This window comes from Homalodisca vitripennis, chromosome 1 (assembly GCF_021130785.1).
Source record: "Homalodisca vitripennis isolate AUS2020 chromosome 1, UT_GWSS_2.1, whole genome shotgun sequence".
NCBI classification, from domain to species: Eukaryota; Metazoa; Arthropoda; class Insecta; order Hemiptera; family Cicadellidae; genus Homalodisca; species Homalodisca vitripennis.
This window is the reverse complement of record NC_060207.1, coordinates 152,925,523-152,953,272: the sequence shown is the minus strand read 5'-3', so window position 1 is coordinate 152,953,272 and position 27,750 is coordinate 152,925,523. Positions and strand designations below refer to the sequence as shown.

The 27,750-nt window shown below is 31.3% G+C and overlaps 1 protein-coding gene across 3 annotated transcripts; it reads left to right on the top strand.

Annotated features, from left to right (window-relative positions):
• Window positions 1-1,119: 1,119 nt before the first annotated feature.
• Window positions 1,120-27,319, top strand: LOC124373990 (rho GTPase-activating protein 19). Of its 3 annotated transcripts, none has more exons than XM_046832298.1 (9): window positions 1,120-1,857; window positions 3,740-3,906; window positions 7,954-8,163; window positions 8,249-8,451; window positions 8,627-8,782; window positions 12,379-12,606; window positions 13,038-13,130; window positions 14,107-14,532; window positions 21,319-27,319. In XM_046832298.1, the coding sequence occupies exons 1-9, from the start codon at window positions 1,715-1,717 to the stop codon at window positions 21,793-21,795; spliced, it is 2,103 nt and encodes a 700-aa protein (XP_046688254.1). In that variant the 5' UTR covers window positions 1,120-1,714; the 3' UTR covers window positions 21,796-27,319. The 3 variants fall into 3 exon arrangements, with proteins under 3 accessions (XP_046688254.1, XP_046688266.1, XP_046688260.1); XM_046832304.1 differs by having other exon boundaries at window positions 1,122-1,857; window positions 14,107-14,370; XM_046832310.1 differs by lacking the exon at window positions 14,107-14,532.
• The last annotated feature ends 431 nt before the right edge of the window (window positions 27,320-27,750 follow it).

Here is a 27,750-nt window from a genome sequence, read left to right as displayed (position 1 = left end):
TATTCTGGAAACAAAATTTTTCAAGTTCTGCCTTCTAGTGTAAAAGATTTAAATTCTATAAAAAATTCAAGTGTGAGCTAAAGAACTTTTTTAGTCTTAAATTGTTTCTACAGTGTAGAAGAATTTTTTGAATTTTGTGAGGGCATTGTACCTTACCCACCCTGACCCTTTCCTGGGGCAGTTTGACCTGCAGAAGCCCAGTTTGGGCCAACTCCTGCGGAATTGGAAGTACGAAAGTAGTACGAAGTATGAATGACAGGTTAAACTTCAAGTCACACTCCATATTCAACGTTACAATACATTGGAATCACCTAACCCTTGCCCTGCTGATTACGAGCCGTAGAGGAGCATACCTAACGTTTTTGAAATGTTTTCAATATTTAGTTCCATATTCATGTTCCTTTATGTATGCGTGTTTGTTTTATTTCAGTTATGACGACGCCATTATTTGCTGTAAAGTTTTAACAAGTTTTTGTATTGCTTTGACAATGATGTTTTTACATCGAAACGCGTAAGTGAGTTATTGGTTTTATATTTCTGCCTAAAAGTACATAAAAGCCTATTTCAATTATCATTATCGCAATCTAGAGGCTAAGACATGCATAGGCATATCCATGGCGGGAGGTTGAGGGTTGTAACCGCCATTGATACAAAATATTCAAGGTATATTTTAAGACTTAAACTGAAAGTATACTCGTTTTTGAACCATGTATCCTAACTCAGTTCTGATTTGATTTGTTTTGAAATTTTAACTATACCAGGTGATATACAGCATAATAAAACATAAGACTCGTGCTTAGTAAATGTTTTGGAATGACGAGTCTCTGCAACCCGTAAGGTTGACAAATATATAGTTACTGTCACTTCTACACTTCTCGCGCTTCACTAATAGGATGAAAAATTATTATTGTAATAGTGTCTAATCTAACCCATTTAATTTATCTTATGTAACTAGTTAACCTATTATAGAGAAAACAAAAATATAATCATACAATTACGTCATTGTGATTTTTATGTGTGGTGGCCGGTGGTAGTGATTGTGTTGGCTTCCTCTTTGCTGTGGCCTGCCAATTTATTTCGTGGTCTGTCTCAAGAATCACACCAACAAACACCCCTCACCAGACACTAAACTGTTGAGTTGAACGGTTTTGTGTTTAGGTTTGAATTTCAAATTCATTAATTTAGGTTTGAAGATTCTCTTTTTAAGTGCAAGAAATCAAAAGAATTAACGTGGCTTCCATATATGTGTCACATGGAATAAGTATTCATTTTACGACATAACTGTATAAATTGAAAACGATTTGTTTGTTTAGTTTGCTTATACGTGTTATAAAATACTAACCTATAAGTACGTTACATCATGAATAATATACTGATTTTATACGATGTTTTATTTAAAAGTTTTAACATTTTGTCGTAATGATTGCATTTATTATTTATCTGTTAAATAAATTGTTTACTATTATGGACCTGTACGATTCATGTCAAGAATGCATCCTTCAAACTGCTCCAATAGGCATAAGGGAAGCCTAATAACATCTCACGATAACGATGATACTTATGTTTGACTGCGATATTTATATATATATATTTATTTTGATAGTAAAATGTTTAATCTTTTCATCAGGAGTTAAGTTTGTGATAAAATCACGTTCAGTATGTTATTTAGTTTGAACTGTAATAACTACTAAGACTCAAATGTTTAAATATCAACATGGAAACTGATGCAAGTCTATTACAACGTGATAGTAGCAATGATTGGAGTCTTGCAAAAAAATTGAAATCTGAAGATCCTGTTCAATTCCACACTTTAGTTCGGATGCACTTATCATTTGTGTTGGATTTAAATACTGATGAGTAAGTATTATTTTTTATTTTAGCTAGCCAAGATAGTGTGTCATGAGGTACCTTCTAAGAGGTTTTAGAACTAGGCTATGTCAATCTTGCACCCAGGTAATAAATCTATAATTTATAGGCCTTTATATAGGTTTAGAAAAATATGTACAACCACATATTTAACTCTACAAATGATAATGAGTGGCACTTGAGGCTTAACGTCACTTTATTTTTAAGTGCAATTTATTATCACAAAGTCCTTTGACACTGTTGTTAATGACCACCTGATAGCCAAATTCTTTATTCTGCAGTAATGATGGCACTTTATTGCAGTAATGTAGTTCTTATTTAGGCAACAGGACACTTATAGTTAGATACATGGGCTCTACTTCTAAATGCTTGGGGTAGGGTATGATAAGCGGACCCGGTTATTTATATCGAAGAATGTAATCATCGATACCTAATATTCGAATCTCAAATCCTAGACTATCAGTCGATATAAAAGTAACTATAGTCCTCAATAACAATCATATGTTTTAAATTAATAAACGAATTTAATATTTATACAGTGATCAAACAAATTATTATAACCAAAATTAGGAAAATGAAGACGACCATATTTGCTCCCCTTGCAGTTACAGTTGTTTCTTTCCCACAAATTTCACATAATGGTTTTTTCGGTACTAGTCCAACATGTTGAAGCCACGAAAAACGTGTCTTATCATCTTTCAAAAAACAATGTCAATGTAGTTTTACTGCCATTTTTAATAATCAAATGTTACTTATGTAAAATTGGAATATTATCTTACGTGTACTATTTTAAAGTGTTTACAGCTGTTGATTTGGATTATTTAAGTTAACTGTTCAAAATAATTAATCAGTATTGATTGATTATATCGATGGTTATGGTTAAGTAATATTGTTAGCCAATTTCGATATAAAAAACCGGGTCCGCTTATCGTACCCTACCCAACGCTTGTACTCCTGCCACTTCAAGAGTCCTACAAGGATCTTGCTTTTATTGATGACATAGTTCAAGCTATTTACTCTTTCTGTGTATTGTTTGCATTTGATCTAACAATCTGTAAGACCATATTTTCACTTGTTGCTTTGTCTCCTACAAATAACCTTGGCCAGAATTGAGCACTAGTGTAAGACAAACGGTATGGATCTCAATATATGAAAGCTTTCTTTTACTACAGCTGGTTATTCAATTGGCTTTATGTATAAACTGAGTAATAATGCCATCACAAGGAAAAGCAATCAATAATCTCTTGAGTGAATTCAAACTCACGTAAACTAACTTCTGATTGTTGGACCTGGCCAAGGATCGACTTGTTTATAATACAATTTTATTGTTGTTATTGGAGATAAGGTAATGAAAACGAACACCTAATTGAACTATCTTACTGTCAGACCTACCTGAGAACTGGCCACCTTACCTCATTACTTACAGCTGAAATTTGAATGCTTCTGTATGGTTTTTAAATGGTTTAAATGTAATTAACATGTTATTTGTCTAGTCTTATGAAGGCAATATACCTACTAAATGTTATTGAAGTATTAGATGATGTAAAAACAATACATTTGTGCTGAGTTGGTACATAATGATCCCTTATGCTCTTTTGGCATATAGAAGTACTGTAGATAAATTATTTACAAAACATAGTTTTACTAACAAAAGTCTGTTTTTGGTACTCATGTGGCTAATGAAGTCCTTCACATTAATTTTTCGTAAAATGCTTTAACTTTCATCTAAAATGAACAAATGGGATAATACTGAAGTGTATTGAGATAGATATTGACAAGATATAATAGATTGCGATCATTAAGTACTAGTATAGATTTAAATACAAAATAAGAGAAATTTTGCTTTTTGTTTATGAAATGGTGGCCTTTCCAGCTGTGATTCTCAGCCAGAAAAATCAAAGCTAAGATCAGTAAAGTGGAGTTTTGTTCCTTTTACCAAGAAAACCAAACCTCCTGGGAAAACTTCAGAAGGTCCTCAGTTGACAAAAGATGGAATATCTCAAGTTTACCAACTTATAGAATTTCTCAGTAAAGAAGAAAGTAAGTACTTATATAGTAATGTATTGAATTTTGTTTTAAATTGTTTAATGTTTTATTTTAAATTTTATTACTTACACTTGCTTGTTTATCACCATATACATATCACAAACCAAATTAAAACAGTTTACAAATGAGGATGCTGAATACGATTCAGATTAGCCTAGATCTGAATTAGTCGACGATTGGGCCTTCATAAATTAGATTGAAGCAAAAAGTATTAATAAATTGGAAAACTCAAATTATTTTGATGAAGTTAAATGTAGTCGATAGAATGTTAGCAATATGCTGCAAATAATGTTTAAAGAATTATTAAAATATAAATGAAATGGCAAGATTAAATTTAATAATTTAGTTTGTTTGGGTAAAGTTGTATTTTATTGAATATCTTGAATAGAGTGTGCTACTTTCACGTAGACCTGTGGACTATCATAGACCATAGTAACAATGCAGATATACATGCATTGTACTGCACCTCTATGCCCCACACACTCTCACTTTTGCTATTTATTGATTTAACAGTTTTTATTATTTTACAGAAAGTCAATTAGGATGATTAGAGTTCTGCTGTGTTGTACTGTATTGTATTATTGTGTGTAAAGCGTTTATTTTGGAACTCTTAACCCTTTCTCTGTCAAGTGATTTCTTTAAAGCCTGTTCCAAAACTGTCGAGTCTTTCTGGTTTTCATCAGAGGCATGTGTTAAAACTGCCAGCCCAGTTTTAGACATTTTGATATAAAACCAGAATTTCTATATTATTGTTCTGAGGAACGTTTGTATTAGAAATAGTATTAAAATGTTCTATATTAAAACCTTAAAAAATACCATTTTTAGTTTGACTTTAAAAAGTATCAAATTCAAAATATACTTAATTCAATAAATCATACGTCATAACAATGTATTTGAATAGTCAAGAGAAATAACTATATTAAATTATAGAATAGAAAAGGGCCAAAAATACTGGTGATAACAACACAGAAACATTTAAAATAGTTTCTATCGATTCTAATCATTTTTTGGGGTGCATATTCTCTTTATTTTATGTTCTTAGCATTAGAGCAGGCTACTTTCTTGGTTAAATATTGATTTAGTTTGTATTGAAGTTTATTGTAATTTTGCTCCATCTTAATTTTATTTGGCAACTGGGTAAAGAATTTTATTTTTGTAAAACTTCCAGATTATATCTGTCCAAAACCACTTGGATCTGAGTGTTACAGCAGAGGTTTGTTTCAAATAGAACTTCCTTGTGATGTTCTTTGATATACTTTAGTGTTTCTAAGACATATAAATTATAAACCGTAAGGATTTTAAGCTTTGAACATATGTTTTTTATAGTAACTAAATTTTTAAACCCAGTATTTTTTCTTATAGCGTTTTTTATATAGCAAGAATTTTATCTAAATTATATTTAGAAGTGGCTCCATATATACATATTCCCTATGATAAGTCTAAATGTATTAAAGAATAATGAATGGTATTTAAAGTGGCTAAATAACATATTTTTGGCATTTATCATAATGTATTTATAAATTTCTTTTGATGTTGTACTTACTATATTCTGTACAAGATTTGTCTAGAAGATAAATTGCTATCAATAGTTAGCCCTAAACATGTTTTTATTCATCATCCCAGCTAATAAGTCCTGATTAATTTTTATATCCAGATTACTTTTTTTTGGTTTTGCTTAGTTGAAAAATACATTTAATTTTTTCAGTTTAGTAGCAGATTTTTACCATTCGAAAAGTAGTTCAAAAGTATGCCTATAGGACGGAGTCCTGTGAACCTCCCCTCTACTTAAGAGTTTTTTTTTTTTTCAACCATTTATCATTACTATAAATCAATTGCTTGTAATTATTGAGATACAATGCAAACAAAATCCAGATTAGGCCCCAAAAATCTATAATGTTTTAATTTAGAAATTAGAATTTTATTATCAAAATAATTAAAGGTTCTGTTCAGGTCACCAAAAGTAGCCTGAACAAAGCTTTGTCCTCAAAAGATGAGTTAATTAGTCTAACTAGCTGATCTAATACATTAAAAATTTATTTATCCTTTCTAAACCCAAATTGTGAAGGATTTAAAAGGTTATTACTTTTTCAGAAAGAGGCAATTTGCTTACAAACTAATGATTCAATGAATTTACCTAGTACAGGAGTTACAGAAATTGGGAGGTAACTTTGAGGTTGGTCCTTAGGGTCCCTTTTCAAAATTAGACGTACTTGTGAGATTTTAAGTTGATTGGGGAAATACAGTCATGGAGCAGATGATTAGTGGACACTGCCCAAATTCAGCCACACAACGAATAATACTTTTCATTAAATTATTACACATACTGTATATGTCTAGACTGTCAGAACCTCTCATTCCTTGATGGTGTTTAGAACATCATTTATAGTTAAAATTAACCACTTAAAGTAGTTACCACAGAACCACAAAACTCTTATTTAGATTTGTATTATTTTTGTTAACTGTACATTTCCTTAATCTATTCAAAAACAAAAGCCTTTCCTTCATAGTAGCTAATTCAGGTGTGTACCATTCCTGTTTATTTTTGATTTTGTGTTCTGTTCTTTCTGTATTTACCTTTGAAACAACTTGGTAATGATTTAAACTATTCAGAATAACCTCAAACATCTTAATAAATGGTGTTTCAGAAGCTCTTTCGATGTATTCACTGAGGGTGACCAATCATAACACCCAAAATAAAGAGAGACTTTCGATATTCTTTTAATGCTATTTACATGTTGTGAGATACTTCTTGTCAAGAGAGTTTTCTTTTTGAAATGTATTAAGAAGAACCCCCTCATGGACTGGATAAGGAAATGATAAAGAAATTACAAAAGAAACACAAATATTTTTCCCTCTTGTTGCATTTTTATTCAAGAGGTAAAGGTCTTAAGATGTTAAGAAAGTCTTTTGCAGTTTTGGTAGTATAAAACCTGCTATTGAAATCACCTCCAATTATAGTACTGTAGTATTTCCAACTAATAATAATAATTACATCTTCCTCTCTTCGATCTAATTATATTCCAAGTTGCTTTGAATTCGTTCATTTGAAGAATTTTAAATTTTATTGCACGTTTGTTTTTGGAGAATCTACTAAAGCTTGATTAAAAATTAAGCTGTCTTTTTCCTTCGAATTTATTTAAATTAATTTTTTGTCAACTTAAATTCTTTTTCGAGCTTCACTATTTCAAGTTGAAATCTTCATCTAGCTTTCATTTGTGATTAGCTAATGAAGGTCTAATTTTATCATCCACCTTTTAAGAAAGTTGTATTTAATGATATTGTATTTAATTTGATTATACCTTATTACTTTTATGCCGTTCTAGGTAGTCTAATAATAGTAATTTAAAGGTTTAACAATTTATGTATCTTATAAATTTTGGAATCTTATAAAATTCTAGAATTTTATAAAATTTTTGGAATCTTGTTATGTATCTTATAAATTTTAGGAATCTTATAAAATTCTTATAATGGTTGAACTAATTTACCGAAACATAACCAACAATTTGCTTAATTTTAAATATCTGTGATGCATGCCAGAAATTTTAGATTTGTATAGCTTTATTATAATTAACCGTTCTAATTTAAAGCTATATTTCATAGTTTTTATACATTTGCACATAACAGTAAAATTTATGTAAACCAATAATATTACTATATAAGTTGTAAAAATTGTTCTGGTTGCAAGTAAATAGCAGTACAAGAACTCAAATTCCATTCTAATCTACCAATTGTGAATTAAAATCAAAATCCTTTAAATTCTATTCAGTTTCATGAATTTTCATATTTTTTGAAGTACCTATGCTAAAAGGTCTACTCTAGCTTCTGAGAATTTAGTGGAAGATGTTCCTAATAAAATATCTTGAGCACCGTAGAAAGTTTTGCCAGACAAGTTTGGACAGTTCCTTTTATAAGCATAACCCCATGTTTATTAAGTAAAATACATCTGGTAAAGAGTAAAAAATGTTTTTAATATAATTACTGGAGTTTATATGATTGCTGAGAAAAATTGATAATTCTGTAATAAAATGTTTATGGTTTTAGATATTGTTCAAGAGGGTATATTCAGAAGAACTGGGAAGTTAACAAGACAACAAGAACTTAAGTCTCATTTAACTAGTGGAGAAATAATTGACCTGAACAATGGTTATTATTCAGTCCACGATTGTGCGTCTGTTCTTAAAACCTACCTTGCAGATCTTCAGGAACCCCTTCTGACAGAGGCCTACTTTCCTGCATATTGCCAGATTGCTGGTGAGTTTAGTTCCATAGATTTATTATTCTAAGATATGCTCTCACTGAGAACATACAGTCCCATAACGATACATGTTGTGTCCAGAACTTTGCTCTCACAAGCCCAACGATGATCGGTTGCAACAAGCTCTGCAACTGCTGGTCCTGTTGTTGCCACAGGACAACTGGGTGATTCTGCGGGATGTTCTACAACTGTTGAACCTTGTGGCAAGACGCCAAAATGAGAACAAGATGTCTCCAGAGAATCTTGCAACACTTTTCACACCTCATCTCTTGTGTCCCAGAAAAGTATGTGTTTCAGTCAAATGAATTGATCTTAATTTTTATCATTTTTTAAAATAAATAGTGCGTAGATTATGATTAAAAAGTGTCATGTATAGATTTCTCATAACAGTTTTCTTTTTGATGTAATAAAAAAAAATATCACTGGAGGACCGTAATGTTGTACTGATGTGTGTCGCAGTTGCCACCAGAGGCTCTACACTCCACGTCACAGAGTCTAAGCAAAGTGGTGGCTCTCATGATCTCAGTAGGCCTGGATTTGTTCCGGATACCTACAGCTCTAGCCACGGACATCAAGATGTACTGGGAGCGTAGAAAACAGTCACCAGATGCTTATGTGAGTTTACAAGTTTAAGTCCTAATGTATGCACTGTTTTTATTATGAAAAGTTGAGTTTGGTTCAACTATGTAAAACAATTGCAATGTCCATGTATGTAACTGTGTGTTCAACATTATTACTGCAAAAGAATTCAATAAGTGTAATGAAAAATCTAAATCAGGACACCTTCAATGAAGGAAACAGGATTTTTCCGGACATTTGCCATCGTTCAGTGAAACAAGAAATCAGTAACATTACGTTTCGAGATCTGCAATCTGATCTCTTCTTCAGGTAGATAACTAACCTAATACATAATTACAAACTAGGTTAAAATAAACAAATGTTACCAAAGCGTTGTGGCACGCCTAAGTCAGGAATCACAACCACCATGTTGTTTGTTAACTTCACTAACTCTAAAAACATGCACTTAATAAAAATCTATACACAACACCAATCATTAAAACTGAACTACAGGATACAGGTCACAATACGTCTGCATTCGTCTACTAACCACCTACGACTGACCAGAGGGCACTAGCCAATGGTAATCGTCACGGCAGACAAAAACAAGATGGTGAAAATAAAAAGGAAGGGGGACAGGAATGGGCCCTTTTGTTATTATTGGTTTATGTTAGATGAACTTCTTAAAAGCATATTGTGACTCCGCATTGGTTTATTACAAATATCTGATCCATTTGATACTTTTGGTTTTCTTTTTAGCTAATTTTTTAGAATTGGCAGAAGTTTATTGAATGAGGTAAGAGCTATATAATTAATGTCTGTGTAAAAAGTTAAATTTGGTTTAGAGACTCTAAAATTATAAGTGTTCCTTAGTCCACATCTATACATGTACATGTGACAAAAAATTTCTACTCTTCAAGTAAAATGCCTTTTAAAATACGTCTATTCTTACATGTAATGTCTTTAAACTAATAAACCATGGGTGAGGTAGATCATGTGAACTTTTCTTTAACACTAATCTTATATACCACTTTTGAATAATTTCCAAAGGTATTTTATTCCTCAATATTAAAACAGATTTGTAGATTCCACCCCAGGAGACAATTGCATATTGTAGCCTACCCTTTAGTAACACAAAATAAAGATATTACATGGTCTGGAGAGGGCATATGTCTCATAAATGACAGAATAGTCGAATTCCTGATAAGAGCATTGCTTTCATTTTGAGAATATGAGACTTCCAACTCCACTCTCCAAAATTACACAGATATTTTTACTTTTCCAATTCCATTAATTTTAGAGCAGTTTCTACAAGTATTTTGCTTGCTTAAGCAATTTAAGCATTTGTATATTATTCACCCTGTGAATCAATTACATAACAAAGGGCTTTGTTATGTCATCTGCAAATACTGTAATTAGAGCATTTAGTCTAGTATTGCAAAGGTCATTCACATAGATAAAACATAGTGTTGCTCCAATTACAGAACCCTGTGGGATCCGTCTAATTAATCCTATCTCACTCAGAACCCCATTGATTTTATAGATTGTTTTCTGTTGCTTAAATACAAAAAAAATATTGCTAAGTAACTTTGTGTATGTTAGTTCTTAGACTAACCGGTGTAATGATTATCATCCAAGTTTTCCAACTCACACGTCAAAACATTGTTAACACAATTAAATTCTAGAAAACACTTTTGGCCTCACTGTGGAGTCTTCTTCAGCCATCAAATTTTAAACTAAAAATATTTTTCACTGATTTCATTGAATTTCTTATGTTTTCAACAACTAATAGACAATATACAATAGACAATTTTCTTTATTTACATATTCATAGAGAATAGTAGTACATGTGTCATAATACAAAAAGTTGTGGTTAGTAAAATTTATACAATGTAAAAAAGTTTTTGTGTCATAGTTACATAATACAAAGTTGTTTTTTTGATGTCCCAGAGGAAGCTCTTGTCTTGCGCTGCACTGTGTCAGGTGCTCAAGAATTCGGACTCTGAATAGTAGGGCCTTTCTTGTAGCCATTTTGTTAGTTGGTTCGCGAAACACTGAGGTGGCTGATTTCTTAGATAATCGGGCAGGTGGTTGAAAAAACAGCGCTCCTTGGTATGAGGGTTTTCTTCTCAGAGAGGCTTAAGCGGTGTAAGGGCAGGGCGAAGTTTGTGGCATTTCTTGTGTTATATGGATGTAGTTCCTGATGTCTTAACTGCTGTGTGAAGTGACTGCATGCAGAATGGTTTCCCGGATGTAGAGTGAGATTGTTGTGGAGAATTTTTAGTTGTTTTAAAATATTCCCGGGGCAACTTTCTTGGTGATGTAGCCCTGCTAGGGCATTTAATTGCTGTTTTTTGTAGAATAATAAGAATCTTTCCCATGTTGGACGCTGATGTTCCTCCCCATGATACTATTCTGTATCTTAGATGCGTTTTCGAAAAGAGCAAAGTAGGCAACTTTGGCTACCTCCATGCTACATACTTGTTTAATTCTGCGAATTACATAGATACTTGAGGAGAGTTTCTTACTTAGTTGGTCTATGTGGGGCTTCCCATGACAATTTCGAGTCAATTGTGATGACTAGATATTTGGTCACATTGCTTACTTCCAGGTCCGGGAGAGGTTGCTATAAGTTTGTAATTTTGTTTTTTGTGTTAAAAACTATTTGTACGGTTTTTATTTTCTTTTAATACTAGGTCATTATTTGTGCAATATTGTTTAGTGTGGTTGAAGCATGCAGTCCGTGTTTATTGTGAGCATTTCATTGACTTCATTAGAGATGGTAAGCACAGTGTCATCTGCATACATTATAGTAGAACAGGCATCATCCCAGGCTGTTTGGCATATCATTCGTGAGGAGGAGGAAGAGCACTGGCCCGAGAACGGATCCTTGAGGCACCCCTCTTCTCACTTCAGTTGTTGCTGATTGAATTTTATAGTTTGTATAATTTTGTGGGTTGTGATTTATTTCTACCAGTTGTTTTCTTCCCTTGAGGTAGCATTTAAAACCAATCTGCTTCTTTACCTCCTATGCCTAGGGCTCTTAGTTTTTGTAGTAGCTGATCGTGATTGAGGCAGTCGAAAGCTTTACTAAAGTCAAGGAACAGACTAGTTACTGAACATCCTTCCTCTAGTTGGTCTATGATGTGTTCTGTCAGCTGTACCAGGGCTGTTGTTGTTGACCTACCCCTAAGGAATCCATGCTGTTTGTTTGTAAGTAGATTATGCTGTTGGAGATGGTTTGTAGGAGTCTGGCAAGGACAATTTTCCTCAATTATTTTGGCGAGAATGTCGGGATGAGTGATATTGGCCTGTAGCCTAACAATGTTATAATTACAATACATGGTTTAAATTAAAGTTTATAAAGTCAATTTAGAAATGTTTGGTTAAAAATTTCATCTTAGACTGTAGGCTTACACAAGTTTTTACAATTATTACACTATTCAATGATTTTTAGAACAAGTTTGAAATAGATTTTCAATGAAGTTTACTTGTTATTTTATGGTGGAGTTTTTCAATCTGAGTGTTTAACAAAAGGAGGTTATTGTTGTGATTGGTATAATTACATTAGATTAGAAGGTAACCTAAAGGTTTTATTTGTTGAACATTAACAATGTTTTGTGCATAATTTATATTTGAGCCCATTGTTGCAGCTGAATGAGAGCAGTGCCGCCACAACTGTGTTCAGTTTTGTGGACCGTGAGCGGACTGCTCAAGAGAACACCTCGAACCCCACAGAGGCGGCCTTAGCACAACTCTACGCACATATACAGTCATTGCCAGAGAGCAGCAAGAAGCGCAGGCTTGTCAAACAATTCAACAAGGAGAATGGGAATGGCACTCCTAACACTAGGACAAAGAGCTTCGGTGATTCTATCAAGGTAACAATCACTTATACAGTAATTCTATCTGTTAAAGTAAAAGAATTATTGTATTAATAGCAGAAAACCACTTTTTAAGACTTTAATAGTTTTAATAAATTTCCTATAGAGAATAGTGTAACTAGATTCACCAAGAAGAGTTTCCTTGTTTTAAATATTTAAATTATCTAGAATAAGTTGTTCTATTTTTTATCTTATGAACATGACTGCATTTACTGACCTGTGCAAATCTTCTCCACAAAAACATAGTAATTGTGATTAAGTATAGTTCACTAAATTTTATGATACCAATTTCTTCAATGTATTTACATGATTACAAAATTAAAGTTTGAATTCAGTGTTAAGCTAGCTTGAGTGTTATATGTTTAGTTATTTTTTACTGTTTATAAACGTTAGTGTCAGTTGCAGTATATATTTGGTTCCTTGTACAGAAACACATATTCAACAAGACTTTGAAACCTGCTCGAGGTTTCTGTGAGATCGGTCAACTGAAGAAACGTTCTTCTAGTGAAGAAGTACTCAATGTAAGTCCACTAAATATTTATGTGAATTTTATAGTTGCTACTTGCACTCTGCCAGTTACATCATGCCAGTGAATGCTCAATGACAGAAATACAAATATAAAAGTCATCTTAATATAGCAGCTATACCAAAATTTCTTGTGTGTCAAAAATAAATGCAGATAGGCTAGTTTTTTTTATCTACTGTGGCATACAAACATCTGTTTGTGACATTCAGTAGTACCTCCAGACTATACAAGCAAAGTAAAACTTATTTTATGACACACTTAAACAAGTAAAAGCTTTATATTATGTTCCATTCCATGTGCTGTGATTTATCAGCAATGGACCTCTATCTTCTCCTAAAGAGCTATATTTAATGTTGTGAATTTTAAATGTAGGTTGTGTTTGTGTGTTTTTATGTATTTTATTTAGTTTGAAATGTATTGTAGAATTTAGACAACTTTAAATTTATCACTCTAAATAAGTATTTTTTTAGTAACATTTCTGGGTGTGAAAATACTATATTAAATAATGAGAAATAAAAATGCTTGCTCCTATTAAACTTTAGGAAATAATTTATATTTTGTTTTAATAACATCTGGATTTACAATTCAGAATATAGATATTTGATTAAAATCTGGTCCAATACTGTATGTTTTTTATATAAACATATGGATGTAATATTATTTTGTATTTAAAATAATCAAATATTTGGAAAAATACAGAGGAATAAGGAACAAATTTTCTTTACCTACTGCTAATGAATTGCTAATGGTCTTACTGCTTGTGTGAATTGAAAGAATGGCTTTTTATTAATACTTTATTTTTATCTATAGTTTAAATAATAGTTTGAATACTTATTTAGTGGGCCTCAGTGCTTATTCCAGTTTTCACTGAATGGATTTCTTTCATTTGGAATTCCCAAAAAATGCTTTAAGATAGATCTTAAAAAGCTTTCTGCATGAACCCGGTTGACATTTATTAAATTTATTTATAGAGCCCAGACTCAAAGACACCAAAATGCTTCCAAAAACTAAAGTCCGGGAAGAGTTGCGACAATATAGAAGTGGATTGTTTGGAGTCACCTCTAGAGAAAAATACTGTGGGAGAGATGAAGTTACCTGAGCGGCTGGTTGAATCGGAGGACAGACCTGAGAATCTCCTTCCTAAACTGGCCTCTCCCCTCCCTTCCCTTGGTAAAGAGAACAGCCCGTTCTTCACCCCCACCACCCCCTGCTTGGGAAGGCACCGCCAGCTCTCCGTGAGTAAACCTCCGCTGACCCCCGCTAACCGATATACTTCCTTACTAACCAGCACGCCAGCCTGTGGCAACTGCCTGCTCACTCCCTCTCCTATGCTCACGTCGGCTGACGATATGTCACCCATCACCCTCTCCACCCAGCAGATGTCCAAGGCCATGCAGGTAATGACTGCCATTCTGAAAACTGGGAAATTTTGGCCCGAATTCGTTCAGATTGTATCAGTACAGTGTAGTTGCAGTAATGAGTATTGTATCGTGCAGTAGAAGCAGCTTTTGTTTTGCACTTAGTGCATCTAGACTAGTCTTTCATTTTAGGACTTAGAAACAGTTCTAGTAGAAATGTATTTTTGTTATCACTTAGGAATATGAACCATTCACTTTACACTTTTATCAACTTTCTAGAACCATAATCACTTGTCTGACAGATCATGCAATTTTCTCAGGAATCACAGCTTGTTATAATTAATGTAGTGTAATAATAGGTAACCAACACCCGTTTTGACACCTTTGTACGGTATAAAACAATAGATCTGTGCAAAATGTTTGTTGTGAGTGTATGCCATCTTTTGATTGTGAGTAGTGCACATCCATATTGTATTCAAGGCTCATATGTTTATTTGGGTTGTATATAAAAGCTGCTATAGATGAATTATGTATTATAATGTAAACAAATTCAAATACATTATATATATATATATATATATATATATATATATATATATATATATCTTGAATAAGAATAGAAAAAAGGAGCATAAAATTTCTCTATATTTCGTCTTAACAAGACATTTTCAATATATATATATATATATATTGAAAATGTCTTGTTTTATATATATATATATATATATATATATATATATATATAATGTAGAGTAGCATATCTCCATAACTCCAGTCGTGGTACCAATAAGCCTGAAAACTTTCCATATGCAGAATAGGTGCACAGTTAAATCTTAGAAACAGGTAGGAATTTACTGAGATCTGTTTAGCTAGTGTCTGGAACGATACCACTTTGAGGGGAGTCCACTTGGCCATTCCATTCTGAGGCAGTAAACTATTGGGGGGAGAAGTAATGGCCATTATTTGGCACAGTCATGGCAGGATTTTGAACACGTTAAGCTCACATGTATTTCACTCACTCTCTCACCAGTTCAAAATCTCAAAATTATTAAGTTTGTCTTGAAATATTGAATTGTAATGTCATTTTAAATTGCAATCACTGTCTTTGTATATATATATATATATATATATATATATATATATATATATATATATATAGTGGTATCTGGAGTGATATCCGTACTTATTTATTTTAGAGTTTCCACAGCTTGGCACAAAGACAGTGATTGCAATTTAAAATGACATTACAATTCAATATTTCAAGGCAAACTTAATAATTTTGAGATTTTGAAGTTATATTTCGTTATATATATATATATATATATATATAAAACGAAATATTAAGCATTTTGAGTTGAAGAAACGTGTTTTGTTTTCTTTTATACCTAGGCCTATATATATATTCCATATATATGGAAAGTTTTCAGGCTTATTGGTAACACGACTGGAGTTATGGAGATATGCTACTCTACATTATATATCTTCTCCCTCTGCTTTACTTAAACTAATACTACTGACTGCATTATACTTATAGTATATTATTACAATTACATCATTAATTAAAAGTTATGTAGAATGAAAATAAAATATATTATTGATAATTTAATATTCTAAAATTGGTTGATAGAGACCGTATGCGATGTTATCTGTCTGGTATTACAACTATATTTTTAGGGTCACCACAACGTTTCCATATTTGCACATCTTAAATAATTTTTATTTCAAAACTGAATTTTTTGTTTTCCATTGTCAAGAATAAAGGAGTTGACTAATTGTTATGCTTCTCCCTAGAATGGAGATGGAAGGGTAGTCAAGGAATTCTAAAATGAAAGAAATATTGTCTTTACCCATTTATTGAATGAGGGTGCTTTCTCCTTAAATACCTGAAATAAACGTCCAAAGTTACTCTACATTGACAATTAAATAGAAACACTTGGCTGTTTAGCATCCCATCTACCAAAGTTATGAGTGTCCCACCACCTTGCTGTAGTTGTTATCTCAGAAATCTGGTCATAACTTGTTTGCGGGATAATGCTCTGCCATTCCACACATCATGGGTTGCTTCATAGAATTATCACAAACATCTAAACAAAGGAACAATTTTTCCATACTATTCATAGATTTTTTTATTTATTTATTATTCATTTTAGTTGACATTATGAGAAGCTTAGGCTTAGGTAAACATACAACATGTCAATTTACATAAACTATATGCTAATTATGAAATGGACTTTAGATGTCATAAACAATGCATTTGAAGTTTATTTAATATACAGAACTATTATGTAAAATTCTAATTGTGTCTGTTCAGACACACAGTTTGTGTTACTCAATCAGATAAAGACTACAGTACAGATTGTACTGAAATTTTACATGGACATTCTTGGGATCCTTGGTTAATATATAGGCCTATTCGTATTTCAAAAATCCCTCCAGGCTACACCCCACTGGTCTCTAAAGTTGTGAAAAATGCCATCTTGGTCTCTTAAGTTCCATTACAGCAAAAAATATTATTAATTGAAAGAGCATGTTAATGTAATCAACTGGTCTGTGTAAACACTGTTTTGTGACAGCACAATCATATGTTTAATTAATTTAACCACTATTTTCAATTTGTTTACATTTATAGTCTTGAAAGCATAGAGTAAGCTTGGTAGTAACAATACTTCCTATTCAACCTTTTAGTAAAAATATCTAGCTTTTAACTGTACTGTACATTTGAGCAAATAGTAAACATGTGGTGCTTGGTCTAATATTTCTATACAGATATCAAAGACAAAGTTACTCTTTAGCTCGTACTATAAATTTAAAGACTGTTATAAAATCCTTCTTAGTTGTCTTTTGACAGAAATAGGCTTCCCAGACCTGTGTATCTATATATTTCTTCTTGGTCAAGGCAAAATCAACTTTGACAAATAATACTGAGACAATTACAATTGTGTGATACTGTGACGCTTACACGGTTTGTTAGTAATGGACTGTAGTTTGTTGAACAAGTAAACATAAAAAGTTAGACAGACAAGGTGTTATTGTAGTAGTTAGTGCAATTTTCATCCTCATACCTCTGTGAGTCCGGATTATCAACATTAGCTTATCTAAAATCAACATATTGATCAAGACATATTGATGGATGTCGAAAGTGAACGACAAACAGTGCCAACCTTCTCATTAATATACAAAGTGACTGATATAATAGTATCGTTACTTATGTAATTTTAACACTTGTAAATCTAAAGTCAGTGTACTGAGGGAGGCACAAAGATTGAGAACCCCTGATATAAGTGATGTGTTGGCATATCAGATTATGAAGGCGATCATTGGTGCAAGTACATGAGGCCACACCAGATCTAAAGATTATGTTTACAAAAATGTTCTGCGAAGTAAAAAAAAAATGCTTATATAAGCTTTTAAAAAGATGTTTAAAAAAAATAACTCTCTGGTTTTTTGTTTAGCATATTTCTTTTTTTACTGAAAATGCACACAATTTTGTCCATTAAACCAAAGATTTGAAAACTAATGTAAAAAGTTAATTTATAGTAAAGCATTTTCTTTTTCAATGTGAAAGTTTTTAATTTATGGTTTTTCCTTAGTTTTAGTTGAAATGACAAATTTAATTAAACATGTAAATAAATTGATACCCTAAATGTACAATATAGTTTGGGTTTACGAGGTGTGTTCAAAAAGTATCGGGAATTTTGAATTTTTTGTGGCGTTATGTTGGTATATATTTCTCTCACTTATGTTGACAATTTCGGCCATTTTGAATGTTCAGTTAATTGTTGACAGCTGCTTTGCTTGCACGTGTTTTGGTTCGTCTTCGATTTTTACCTATTCAAAAAATGGAACAAAGAACCTGTATAAAATTTTGTGTGAAAAACGAAATTAAGTGCGCGGATGCATTCCGAATGTTGACTGTGATACGGAGAAGCTACTTTGGACAAAAGCAACGTTTATTGGTGGTACAAAATGTTTTCAGAAGGCCGAGAAGATGTGAACGACGAAGAACGTGCTGGACGCCCGAGCACTTTGACAACAGACGAAAAAATTGATGAATTGAAGAAAATGGTATTGGCCAATCGTCGAATCACTGTTAGAGAAATTGCCGAGGACCTAGGCATATCGATTGGCTCGTGCCATTCGAAACTGAAGAGGCCCATGAAAGGACGACGCTACGCCACGATTGACGAGATAGAGACGGCATCGAAGGAGGAGCTGAACAAGATACAACAAAAATAATTTTTTGAAGTGCTTTGAAGATTGGAAAAAACGTTGGCACAAGTGTATAATATCCCAGGGGGATTACTTTGAATGGGACAAAATAGATATTCACGAATAAATAAATAATTTTTGAAAATACACAAAATTCGCGATACTTTTTGAACACACCTCGTATGTAAGATTAAAATCTTCATTGAAAACAAAAGGCCTCACACAAATAAAAATGTAATTATTATTGCATTTAAATCAATTAAGGAATTCCAATAAGAAGCTTCTACAATGTGTATGTATAATGTATACATGCTATGAATGGAGACCAAGCCATATAGAACAAAATGTCATAATTGCAGAAGGTCAACACACAGTTCTGTAAAACATTCTGTCTAAAACAGGATAAGGCACAAACCAGGTAAATAGCTGAAAGTAGCCTACACTATCTCACTGAACTTTACTTACAGAAACTTTTTCAACAGTTAATTTCAGATCGGTTAAACTTTAAACTATATTACATTAAAGCATTAAAAATAGGGCCTTTTGTTTCTATAGATAGTGACATACGTTTAGAAACAGACCCGTCTACCAAGCAAATGGAATGGGGTAGTGATTTTCCTGAGAAGTGAAACCTAAACTTATGAAGAACATCTCTTTGAGATTTAGACAACCAAATTAGGTTTCAAATATCTTTTAAATGAAATAGTCTTGTGAATAACATACCCCAACTCCTAAGGAATAATACTCTATTCTAGTTTACCACGCCATAGTGAACCACAATTTTGGAAAACTCATACCATCTGTCAGACAAATGATTATTGTTGAAGGGTTCATTTTTAATTACCTTTAACAAATTTGTACAAGTAAATTGTTTTATCACTTCAATAATGCATTTAACTTCTTATATTCAAATTCAACAGTTTAATATGGTACAGTTCAGCTCATCCAACCATGTTATATATAAGTTAAGTACACACAAATGAAGTGATAAATACTATATGGTGGCTTAACAACTACCTCACAGCTGTAACTGCAATGTAAAATTTGAATCTGAACATCTAACGTTGAGATCCTTACATCATTTACAACATTCAGGTAAGTGTTCAGTTGTGTTATGTTGTTAACTGATACAGTTTATATGTATGCATGATTAGATGGCCATGGCCAAAGTTATGGTGTATATTATCTAAGAAGAGAGAGGAAGCAAAGGGTTAGACTCATGTTCTTAAATCTAAAGAATCGACCAGTAAAATTTAAGATAATGTTTTAATTGTATACCATATTAATTTGTCACCTAAACTGAAAAACCCCAATTTGAAAACTGAAAATTTTTTCTATCTTTTATTTTGAAAAACATAAATAAGATTGATAAAAATGTTAAATCATAAAGTCTAAACTTTTATAGACCTTATTCTATACAATGTCCATTAATATTTTGTGCATTCAGACTTCCTTCATTGAATTAAATAATGATTTTTATACACAAGGAGTATTTGAAAATTGTATTTAACTCATATTATTAAATTATGTCTAGAAACACAAAATTAAACATACAGCAAAAATGAGGCTCAACTGAGTTTCAAACAGGAAACCTCAACAAGCTTACTAGCATGTACCTAATTTTGGTGAGGGACTAACTGGTACACTAGTCTACTATTAAAGTAGTCTATTGAAATTGTATCTTGTTTTGTAATATTAAGTGTTGTTCTTCTAAAACTATAACTTAGGGAAATCTTATTATCATCATAGTCTGTGTGCAGATGCATGGGTATAATGTTGTGCATGAATATATATTAACGTTAATCAACTAACTTGGTATTACTTAGTCACTTTTAGCTTAAAAGTTTAAATAGACACTTCTAATATCCATAAGTAGAGGATATTTTATATGAAAATTTTGTAAAACTTATTGTAATAATATTTGTTGAACAATATGGAGATAAAGCCAGGAATTATGGCTAACTACAGAGTGCGCTGACTTTTAGTCAACATAAAGGTTCTAGCAGTTCCCTAAACCAGAACCTTGGCGAAAGAGATGTCAGCTTTCTGATGCTGTGATTAGTTCTCCATAACATTAAAACACTGACTATAATGTATCAATATATTCATGAAGGCCAGGATAAGGTATTGTGCATATAATATTCTGGACTTTTAAGAGTTTGTCTTTCTAAAGAGCAAACTCACAAAAGATTATGTCTGTAACTTCCGCAGCAAAAACTGTTGAATATGCAAATGAGCCAAATAAAATAGGATATTTTTAAGGTTTACAAGATTTTAATCAATGTGACAAAAGGCAGCCCAAAATAAATTGTAAAATATTTTTCTTTAAAAAAGACGATTAATTTCTAAAATATAACAGTTCTTTTTATAAATTTTTAGTCAAGTTTTTAATATATAGGATCTTAAAATTAAAATTTCAGTCAACATATGTTTTTGGTATTGGGAGCCACCTTGACGTTGGTATGTTATTCTTCTCAGATGCAATTATATTGTCAAAGGCCTTTAATATGATGCATAAGCTTGTATAACATGTCATCAGTTTAAGAACAAATTGAATTAGCAAGTACAAACTTATTGATATTTTAGATGATTGTAACCACAATTTTCTTGTTACAGGAGACAATGATGACACCTCGCAGCCGCAAGCCTGTTGTAGCCGTTTCTGCCTCCAACCTGTGTCACCTGGCCAACTTGACCTGGGGGGTGAAGGGGGAGGAGACCTCAGACTCCTTCAGCGAAACAGGTGATTCACTGGCAGGGGCGTTCAAGGAATACTTGTCTAGCCGCAGCATCCTCTCTGCAAGCCCAGTGGACCTCAGTTTCTCTAGCCGTACAGGTGACTTTGATCCTTCATCAGAACCAAGCCATGAGGACCCACCTAGGTCGCCACTCAGTGAATCTCTCTTGTATGTTCTCGACGGGAACGCTCCAGAAGACTTAAGCTCGGACTCTTCTGGTTATGGAGATATCCGGTCAAGAAAGAGGGAGGCAGATGGAGGTGATAACAAACCAAGCAAAAGGTTTGGACCACGTGATATTGTTGTAACTGGCAGAGAGACAGTGAGGGAAGTTCCACATGAGACTTCATTATAGCCAAATATTTAATAGTCATAATGAACTCTACCTGCAAGTACATCCAAAGTGTTAGCTTTATACTCAGTTGAATATTCTACTAAAGGTTATTTATTTTATTATACTAACTAAAAGAAATTGTTTAGTATATTTGTAATATAGTTTTTATTCTTCTATATTAAAAATACTAAATGAAACATTTGACTTAACGCAACAAATTTTTTGCATTACTCATATTTATTTAAGGAAGTATTATAAGAAAAATAATTGTAATAATGGCCAACATATGGTCAAAAACTGAACAAATTTTAATGGGGTGAAGATTGTGCCTAAAAGCACTTAAATTAAGATAACCAGTTTTGCCTTGCAAATCTTTAAAAAATATTCTTTTTAAATAATGTTATATATTAATTTAAGACTTGTGCAAATACTTTGAAATTGAATAAGTAAACTGGGAATGCTCATCTTAAAAGACACAAAGTAAAAATGATTATTCCATGGTGGTACAAATTCTGATACATGTTTCTGACAAGAATGGTAACTAATATAATCTTAGTGGACAAAGGGAATAAAAATTAGAATCTACTCAGTAAAATATACTGCCTAGACATAGGAATAACTTTTTATGAAGTGAAACTACAAACATTGGTACGTTTTAAATTCATTTATAATAATACCATACATTACAGAGCAACTTTTCTCTAGGCTTTGCATTTTCTCGAAATAGTAAAAAAGTAACTTTTCTTGTTTGTAAATTGTTGTACGTATAAAAGGTCATAATTTTCCAAAAACACCAAACATAATGTTATTGTTGGTGTTTGTTCTCCAATAGACTATAATGTTATTGTATTTTACTTTAAAAGTTTTTCATTTTTTGAAAACATTTATTTTTAGCATTTTAATTCTGAACCAAATTTATTTACAAACTTTTATCATAGTTGCAAAATTAGAAACAACAATTACCTAACGATAGAGCACAGTATAGATATAAATCATTCACATACCGTAAACACATAGCCAGTTTTCAGTATAGTAATATTTAGACAAAAATTAATAAGTTATACTGTTAAAAATAAATTCTACATTAATTTCAACAAACTATAACATTTTAGTCTGGGCCAAATTAAACAAATATCATATATATGTGTGTTCCAAATGTTATGCACATTGAAGGGGTCTCAAAAACAGTAAGAGATACAACAAAGCTTAAATGGACAAAGTTGTGCATGATAACAAGACCAACAAATTATTGTGGTAAAGTTGATTATTGGTTGCATTGTCCACTTACTGCACACAAAAAACTTAATTTGGTCAAAAATTTCAAACTGTCACAACTCTCTTATTAGTACATATTTTGAAACGTTTGTTGCGTTGAAATATGTATGAAATTTCTTCTAGTTTTTAAATATTGTAATTATAATTTTTTCAAGACCAGCAAGCAGGAGGTGTAGGGTTCAAGTCAATTGTTTTAGTGCAAAGGCCCATTTTGTTACTCAGGTAAAAGAAAGTAGATTTTGTACTGATTTCAAAAATATCATATATTTATACTCTTTCCTCATGGATTTCATCAAATAATTCATAAAATCTCATTTCTGTATGGTTGTGAGAAGTGAATTTTTATTCTACTTTCAGATAGTTGGTAAACCTGACATATTTCACTGCACACAGTGTTGGAATCAGCTGTTTAGTAAAACAGAAATTATCAGACAATGTCAGAGTAAAAATGACTGTTACTGACATTTTTATAATTGATTATCAAAGTAGCATGGTAGTTTCTAATTGTATCATAATTTATAATTTTATAAAAACTAAACACCATTATATAAAAATAATGAAACAACCTAATTAAATTCATCACAGCTAAGTTTATTCTAACTGAAAAAGAATATAATAATTATTTTGTTTTACAATTGTTTTATGTAATAATGTTAATGTAAAGACTCAGTTTTTGAAATAGCTTTTAATTTACAAAATGTTCAATTCACATAAGTCACATCTACAACAATTTCAACACCGCATTTAAACTTTGTTGGTGATTTATTTAAAAATAAAAATATCCAATGGTGGTGTCTTGTGCATGTGGGGACCAGCAGACTTTTATTCGTTAGAGTAAAAAAACTGTGTTCAAATTTAATTAGGTTATTTTATTGTTTGTGTCTGATGATTTTTATTTTTATATTTTATAAAATTATAAATTATGATACAATTAGAAACTAACTAACAAAATAAAGTTTTCAGTTAGATTTCAGACCATCAGGAACAAACTATCAAAATTTTATTTATTAAGTTGTTACAGTAGAATAATCTTATTGGCACTCTTTCAAATATAGTGACAAATTTCATATATAACGTGTACAAACAGACAATCTGTTACAAACTAATAGATGGCAAGAAAAGTAAGTGTGCTCTACCAATTTGAAAAATATAAGATACAACTAGACCGAAGAACTAGCAACTTTATTCACTTCAAAGTAAATTAATATCTAGCACGTCCTGAGAAATATAAGCTTCAACTAGGGAATAATTACTATTACCCTTCTACTTACTTCTTATTCATATCAAACCTAGTTATAATTTGTTTAAAGGTATGTATCAGGAACAACTACTTTTGTTCACTTTGCCCAATATTTTTATCAATTCAGACTGAAAGTAGTGTAGCTTTTATTTAGCAACTGGTGTTTCTTAATGCAATAAACTAATAGTTTAAATTTTATTTCTTTCTCTGTAATATCCTGAAAAAATGTAATATTACTTTAATTGTGACTATAATGAAACTAAACATGTTCTAAAGCAATTTTAAAATAAAATGTACAATAAATTTTAAAAAGCCACTTTTTAGGTTAAATTAGTAAGGAATTGCATTGTATAACAGTTCAAAACATCTGCTTGTATGTTTGTGTCTAAAGCTTATTTTAACCAAATCCAATGCTCAAAATATAATTTGTTATACATCTAAATGGATGTATTTGATCGTTATTAACAAAAGATCAGTTAAATCTGTTTCGTTATTTTTGACGTTATTGTTTGATTTTAATTATGTATAATTAAAGTAACATAAAAAATATTTAAAACCTGTACTGCCTAATTCTGTTTTTTATATCTATTTTATATGATACAACAAAAAATTAACATAAATAAATTGTAACATTTATTGGTTCTAGAAATATTTAGTTTATGACAAATATTTTTACATGAAAATAATAGAACATTTTCACTTCAGAACTTTGTATAGGTACTATGTGTAAAGAAGCAAATCCACTAAGCTACATATATTTCTTTCAATATATTATGTAAATCAGTTAATGCGAATGTTGTTTAGCTCCAGTTCACTTTCCTCTTATATGTAACATCTGAAATCTGATTAGACAATGAGAATACCTCTTGACCTAGATTGCACTACTTTTTGTAGTCTGAGTGTTTCCGATGTCGAAACAATGCAGGGAGCTTCTTCATTGCCGACTATTTTTTATCCCTTCAGACGAACATGATTCCAGATTTCAGGAGTCAAGTTAGCAACAGCATCAGATTTCAAATGGTTGATTTAAGAGGAAAATGAAATTGAGCTAAACTGAACAGTCATATTGAATCAACCCTCCCCATCTTAACTGCTTTAAATCTGTTAATTCATGATTTTTTAACTATTCACTTTTAAGGATTTTTATTCATTGTTATACTAATTATATAATACATAGGTTCTATAAATTATTACTGTACTAACAATTATTCATTAATATCAATCCTGAGATAATCACTCTCAAAAATGTAAGAAAACAAACAAGCAATAGATACAATGGTTTCTGTGACAACTATTGTAGCTGTAATTAATGAGAAGTTTGATTAATCCTATTTGTGCATAGTCCTGTAAATTTTATCTCAGTTTTATTTAGTGCTTCCATACGTTTGGTAATATAAAAATGTGTAAATGCTCAACATAAGAATGTGGCTTTACCACTTGAATGATGATCTAATTCACTGCATATTGAGGCAATTTTTGCTTTGAAGTTTAATCATTGATCATAGTCTAATCTATTTAAAGAAAATATATATTTCATTGAATAAGGTGAGGAATTTTGATTTCTTGAAAATTTCAGCTGAGCTCTCTTCTAATTATATTTTTGGTTTAATTAATTAATTGTAACAAACTGTAAGTAGTTCATCTTGATCTAACCAGTGCTTAGTATCTTAGCTTTTAGATTACCCACTCTGGCCAATTGCAACCACACTAAAGTACGGATTTTAAAAATTAATGAAATATGATTTTTGTAAAGGAATAATGATAACTTTTTTGGCATTTTTTAAAACTTTTTACCCATGCTTTGTAGCCAAATTTACTGTTTCTACATGTATTTACAATGTGCACATTATTGAAACATATCTGAATTTTAACTGAGCAAGAGGTGAATTAAGAAAATAACTTTCTCAATACAATATTGTGTTTATTAGGCACTTTAATTGTCACTAAAATACTGCAATGCTGTTTATAATATTGATAACAGCTTTTTAACATCTGTTGCATTTGTGTTGAACATTTTTTGTGTATTTCTCAGTGTAGAACTGACTCAGACTCTACTGGCAAAAATATAAATTGACTCCAACAGTTTGGATAACTCATAATTTTTAATATGATTTTTTATTAGACCTATCAGGAACCTGGTCCAAAATGTTAAATTAGTGGCACAAATTTTGAAATTATGGTTCATAATTAAACACCACACCTAACAGTAAGGCTCACACATTCCTAAATAAATTACCAAGTATTATATTTCCAAATCTGTATCATTGTTAACACTACTAACTTGTAAATAGATCCCCTATTTTATTATTATTTTGGATTTCATTTTAGTAAACAAAATAAAACTGGATTAGATGCTTTGAACTTCTTAAAATTCTTGCTTTTTTAATCAAAGACATGTGTTTAATTTAATAAAGCAAGAATCTTTAGCTCACTGTTAATATCAATATGTACTAAACAGTTTTTTCTGTGTAACAAAGAAAAATGAAATGAACTGAATATTTATTTGCTATAAAAGTGTAATATTGGTATGATTAAAAAAAATGTTACCATCTTTATTTTTGTTATGTTACATTAATCAGTTGTTTAATCGATTTTTAAAAGTAGAATGTAATATTTGTGTTATATTTTACGTAAAACACACTAACATACAAAATATATAAATCTAGAAGTAAAACCATTAATTTGTTACTTGATGTTTATTTTATAAGCTACACCCAAATACTTTTTTGAACAACTTCAATAACAGTTACATTGAATATTTTTGTTTTCAAACATTTACATGTGGAAGATAATACACATACATAAAATCCTGGTAATCTTCTCTTATAGTTTATCTTTCTTCTTTCACTATTTAGGTGATATTATGTCGTGTACAGTATTGTTACATGTAATTAATTGTATTCTTTAGTACTAACTCTTGTGATTGGGAGGCTGTAAGTGTATTCTTATTTGTAGGTTAATTATAAGCCACAACCAAGAGGTAGAAATATGTTTTTATAATATAATGTAAATAAATTAAATCAACATGAATGAAATAATTAGTCTGTAATGTCTGTAATCCTCAGTCCCTTTTTAACAATAATTCATAAAATTACTTACATTTCTTTTACGTCTAGCTCTAGTTGAGGGTCTGTGATTCTTATATCTCTAAAGTTGACTGAGCTTCAAACTCAGACAAAGTTGGTATTAATGATGAATTTGCCCAGTCAATAAAGGATTTGGGTAGGACAAATTATGGTGAAAAAGTTTTCTCATCGATAGATATCATCGGTGATGAGAAAAGGCGACTGCTCCGATTCTCATCTTGCACATTTGTTCGGCCGCCATTGGACATTCTAATCCACTTTCTCACCATTCCTTCACTCAGCACGTCTTCCTGTAAACAAGTTGACGATAAATTTTAGCCGCTTTCACATTCCTTGCGTTCAAAAATCTTATTACAGAACGAATCTTACAATCAG

What these genes read in the sequence shown, in the direction of transcription:
- LOC124373990 (XM_046832298.1), top strand. Translation starts at nt 1,715, where the DNA reads ATGGAAACTGATGCAAGTCTATTACAACGTGATAGTAGCAATGATTGG. An exon ending in TTGGATTTAAATACTGATGA is followed by an intron (nt 1,858 to 3,739) that starts GTAAGTATTATT and finishes TGGCCTTTCCAG; the next exon opens with CTGTGATTCTCAGCCAGAAA. An exon ending in ATTTCTCAGTAAAGAAGAAA is followed by an intron (nt 3,907 to 7,953) that starts GTAAGTACTTAT and finishes TTATGGTTTTAG; the next exon opens with ATATTGTTCAAGAGGGTATA.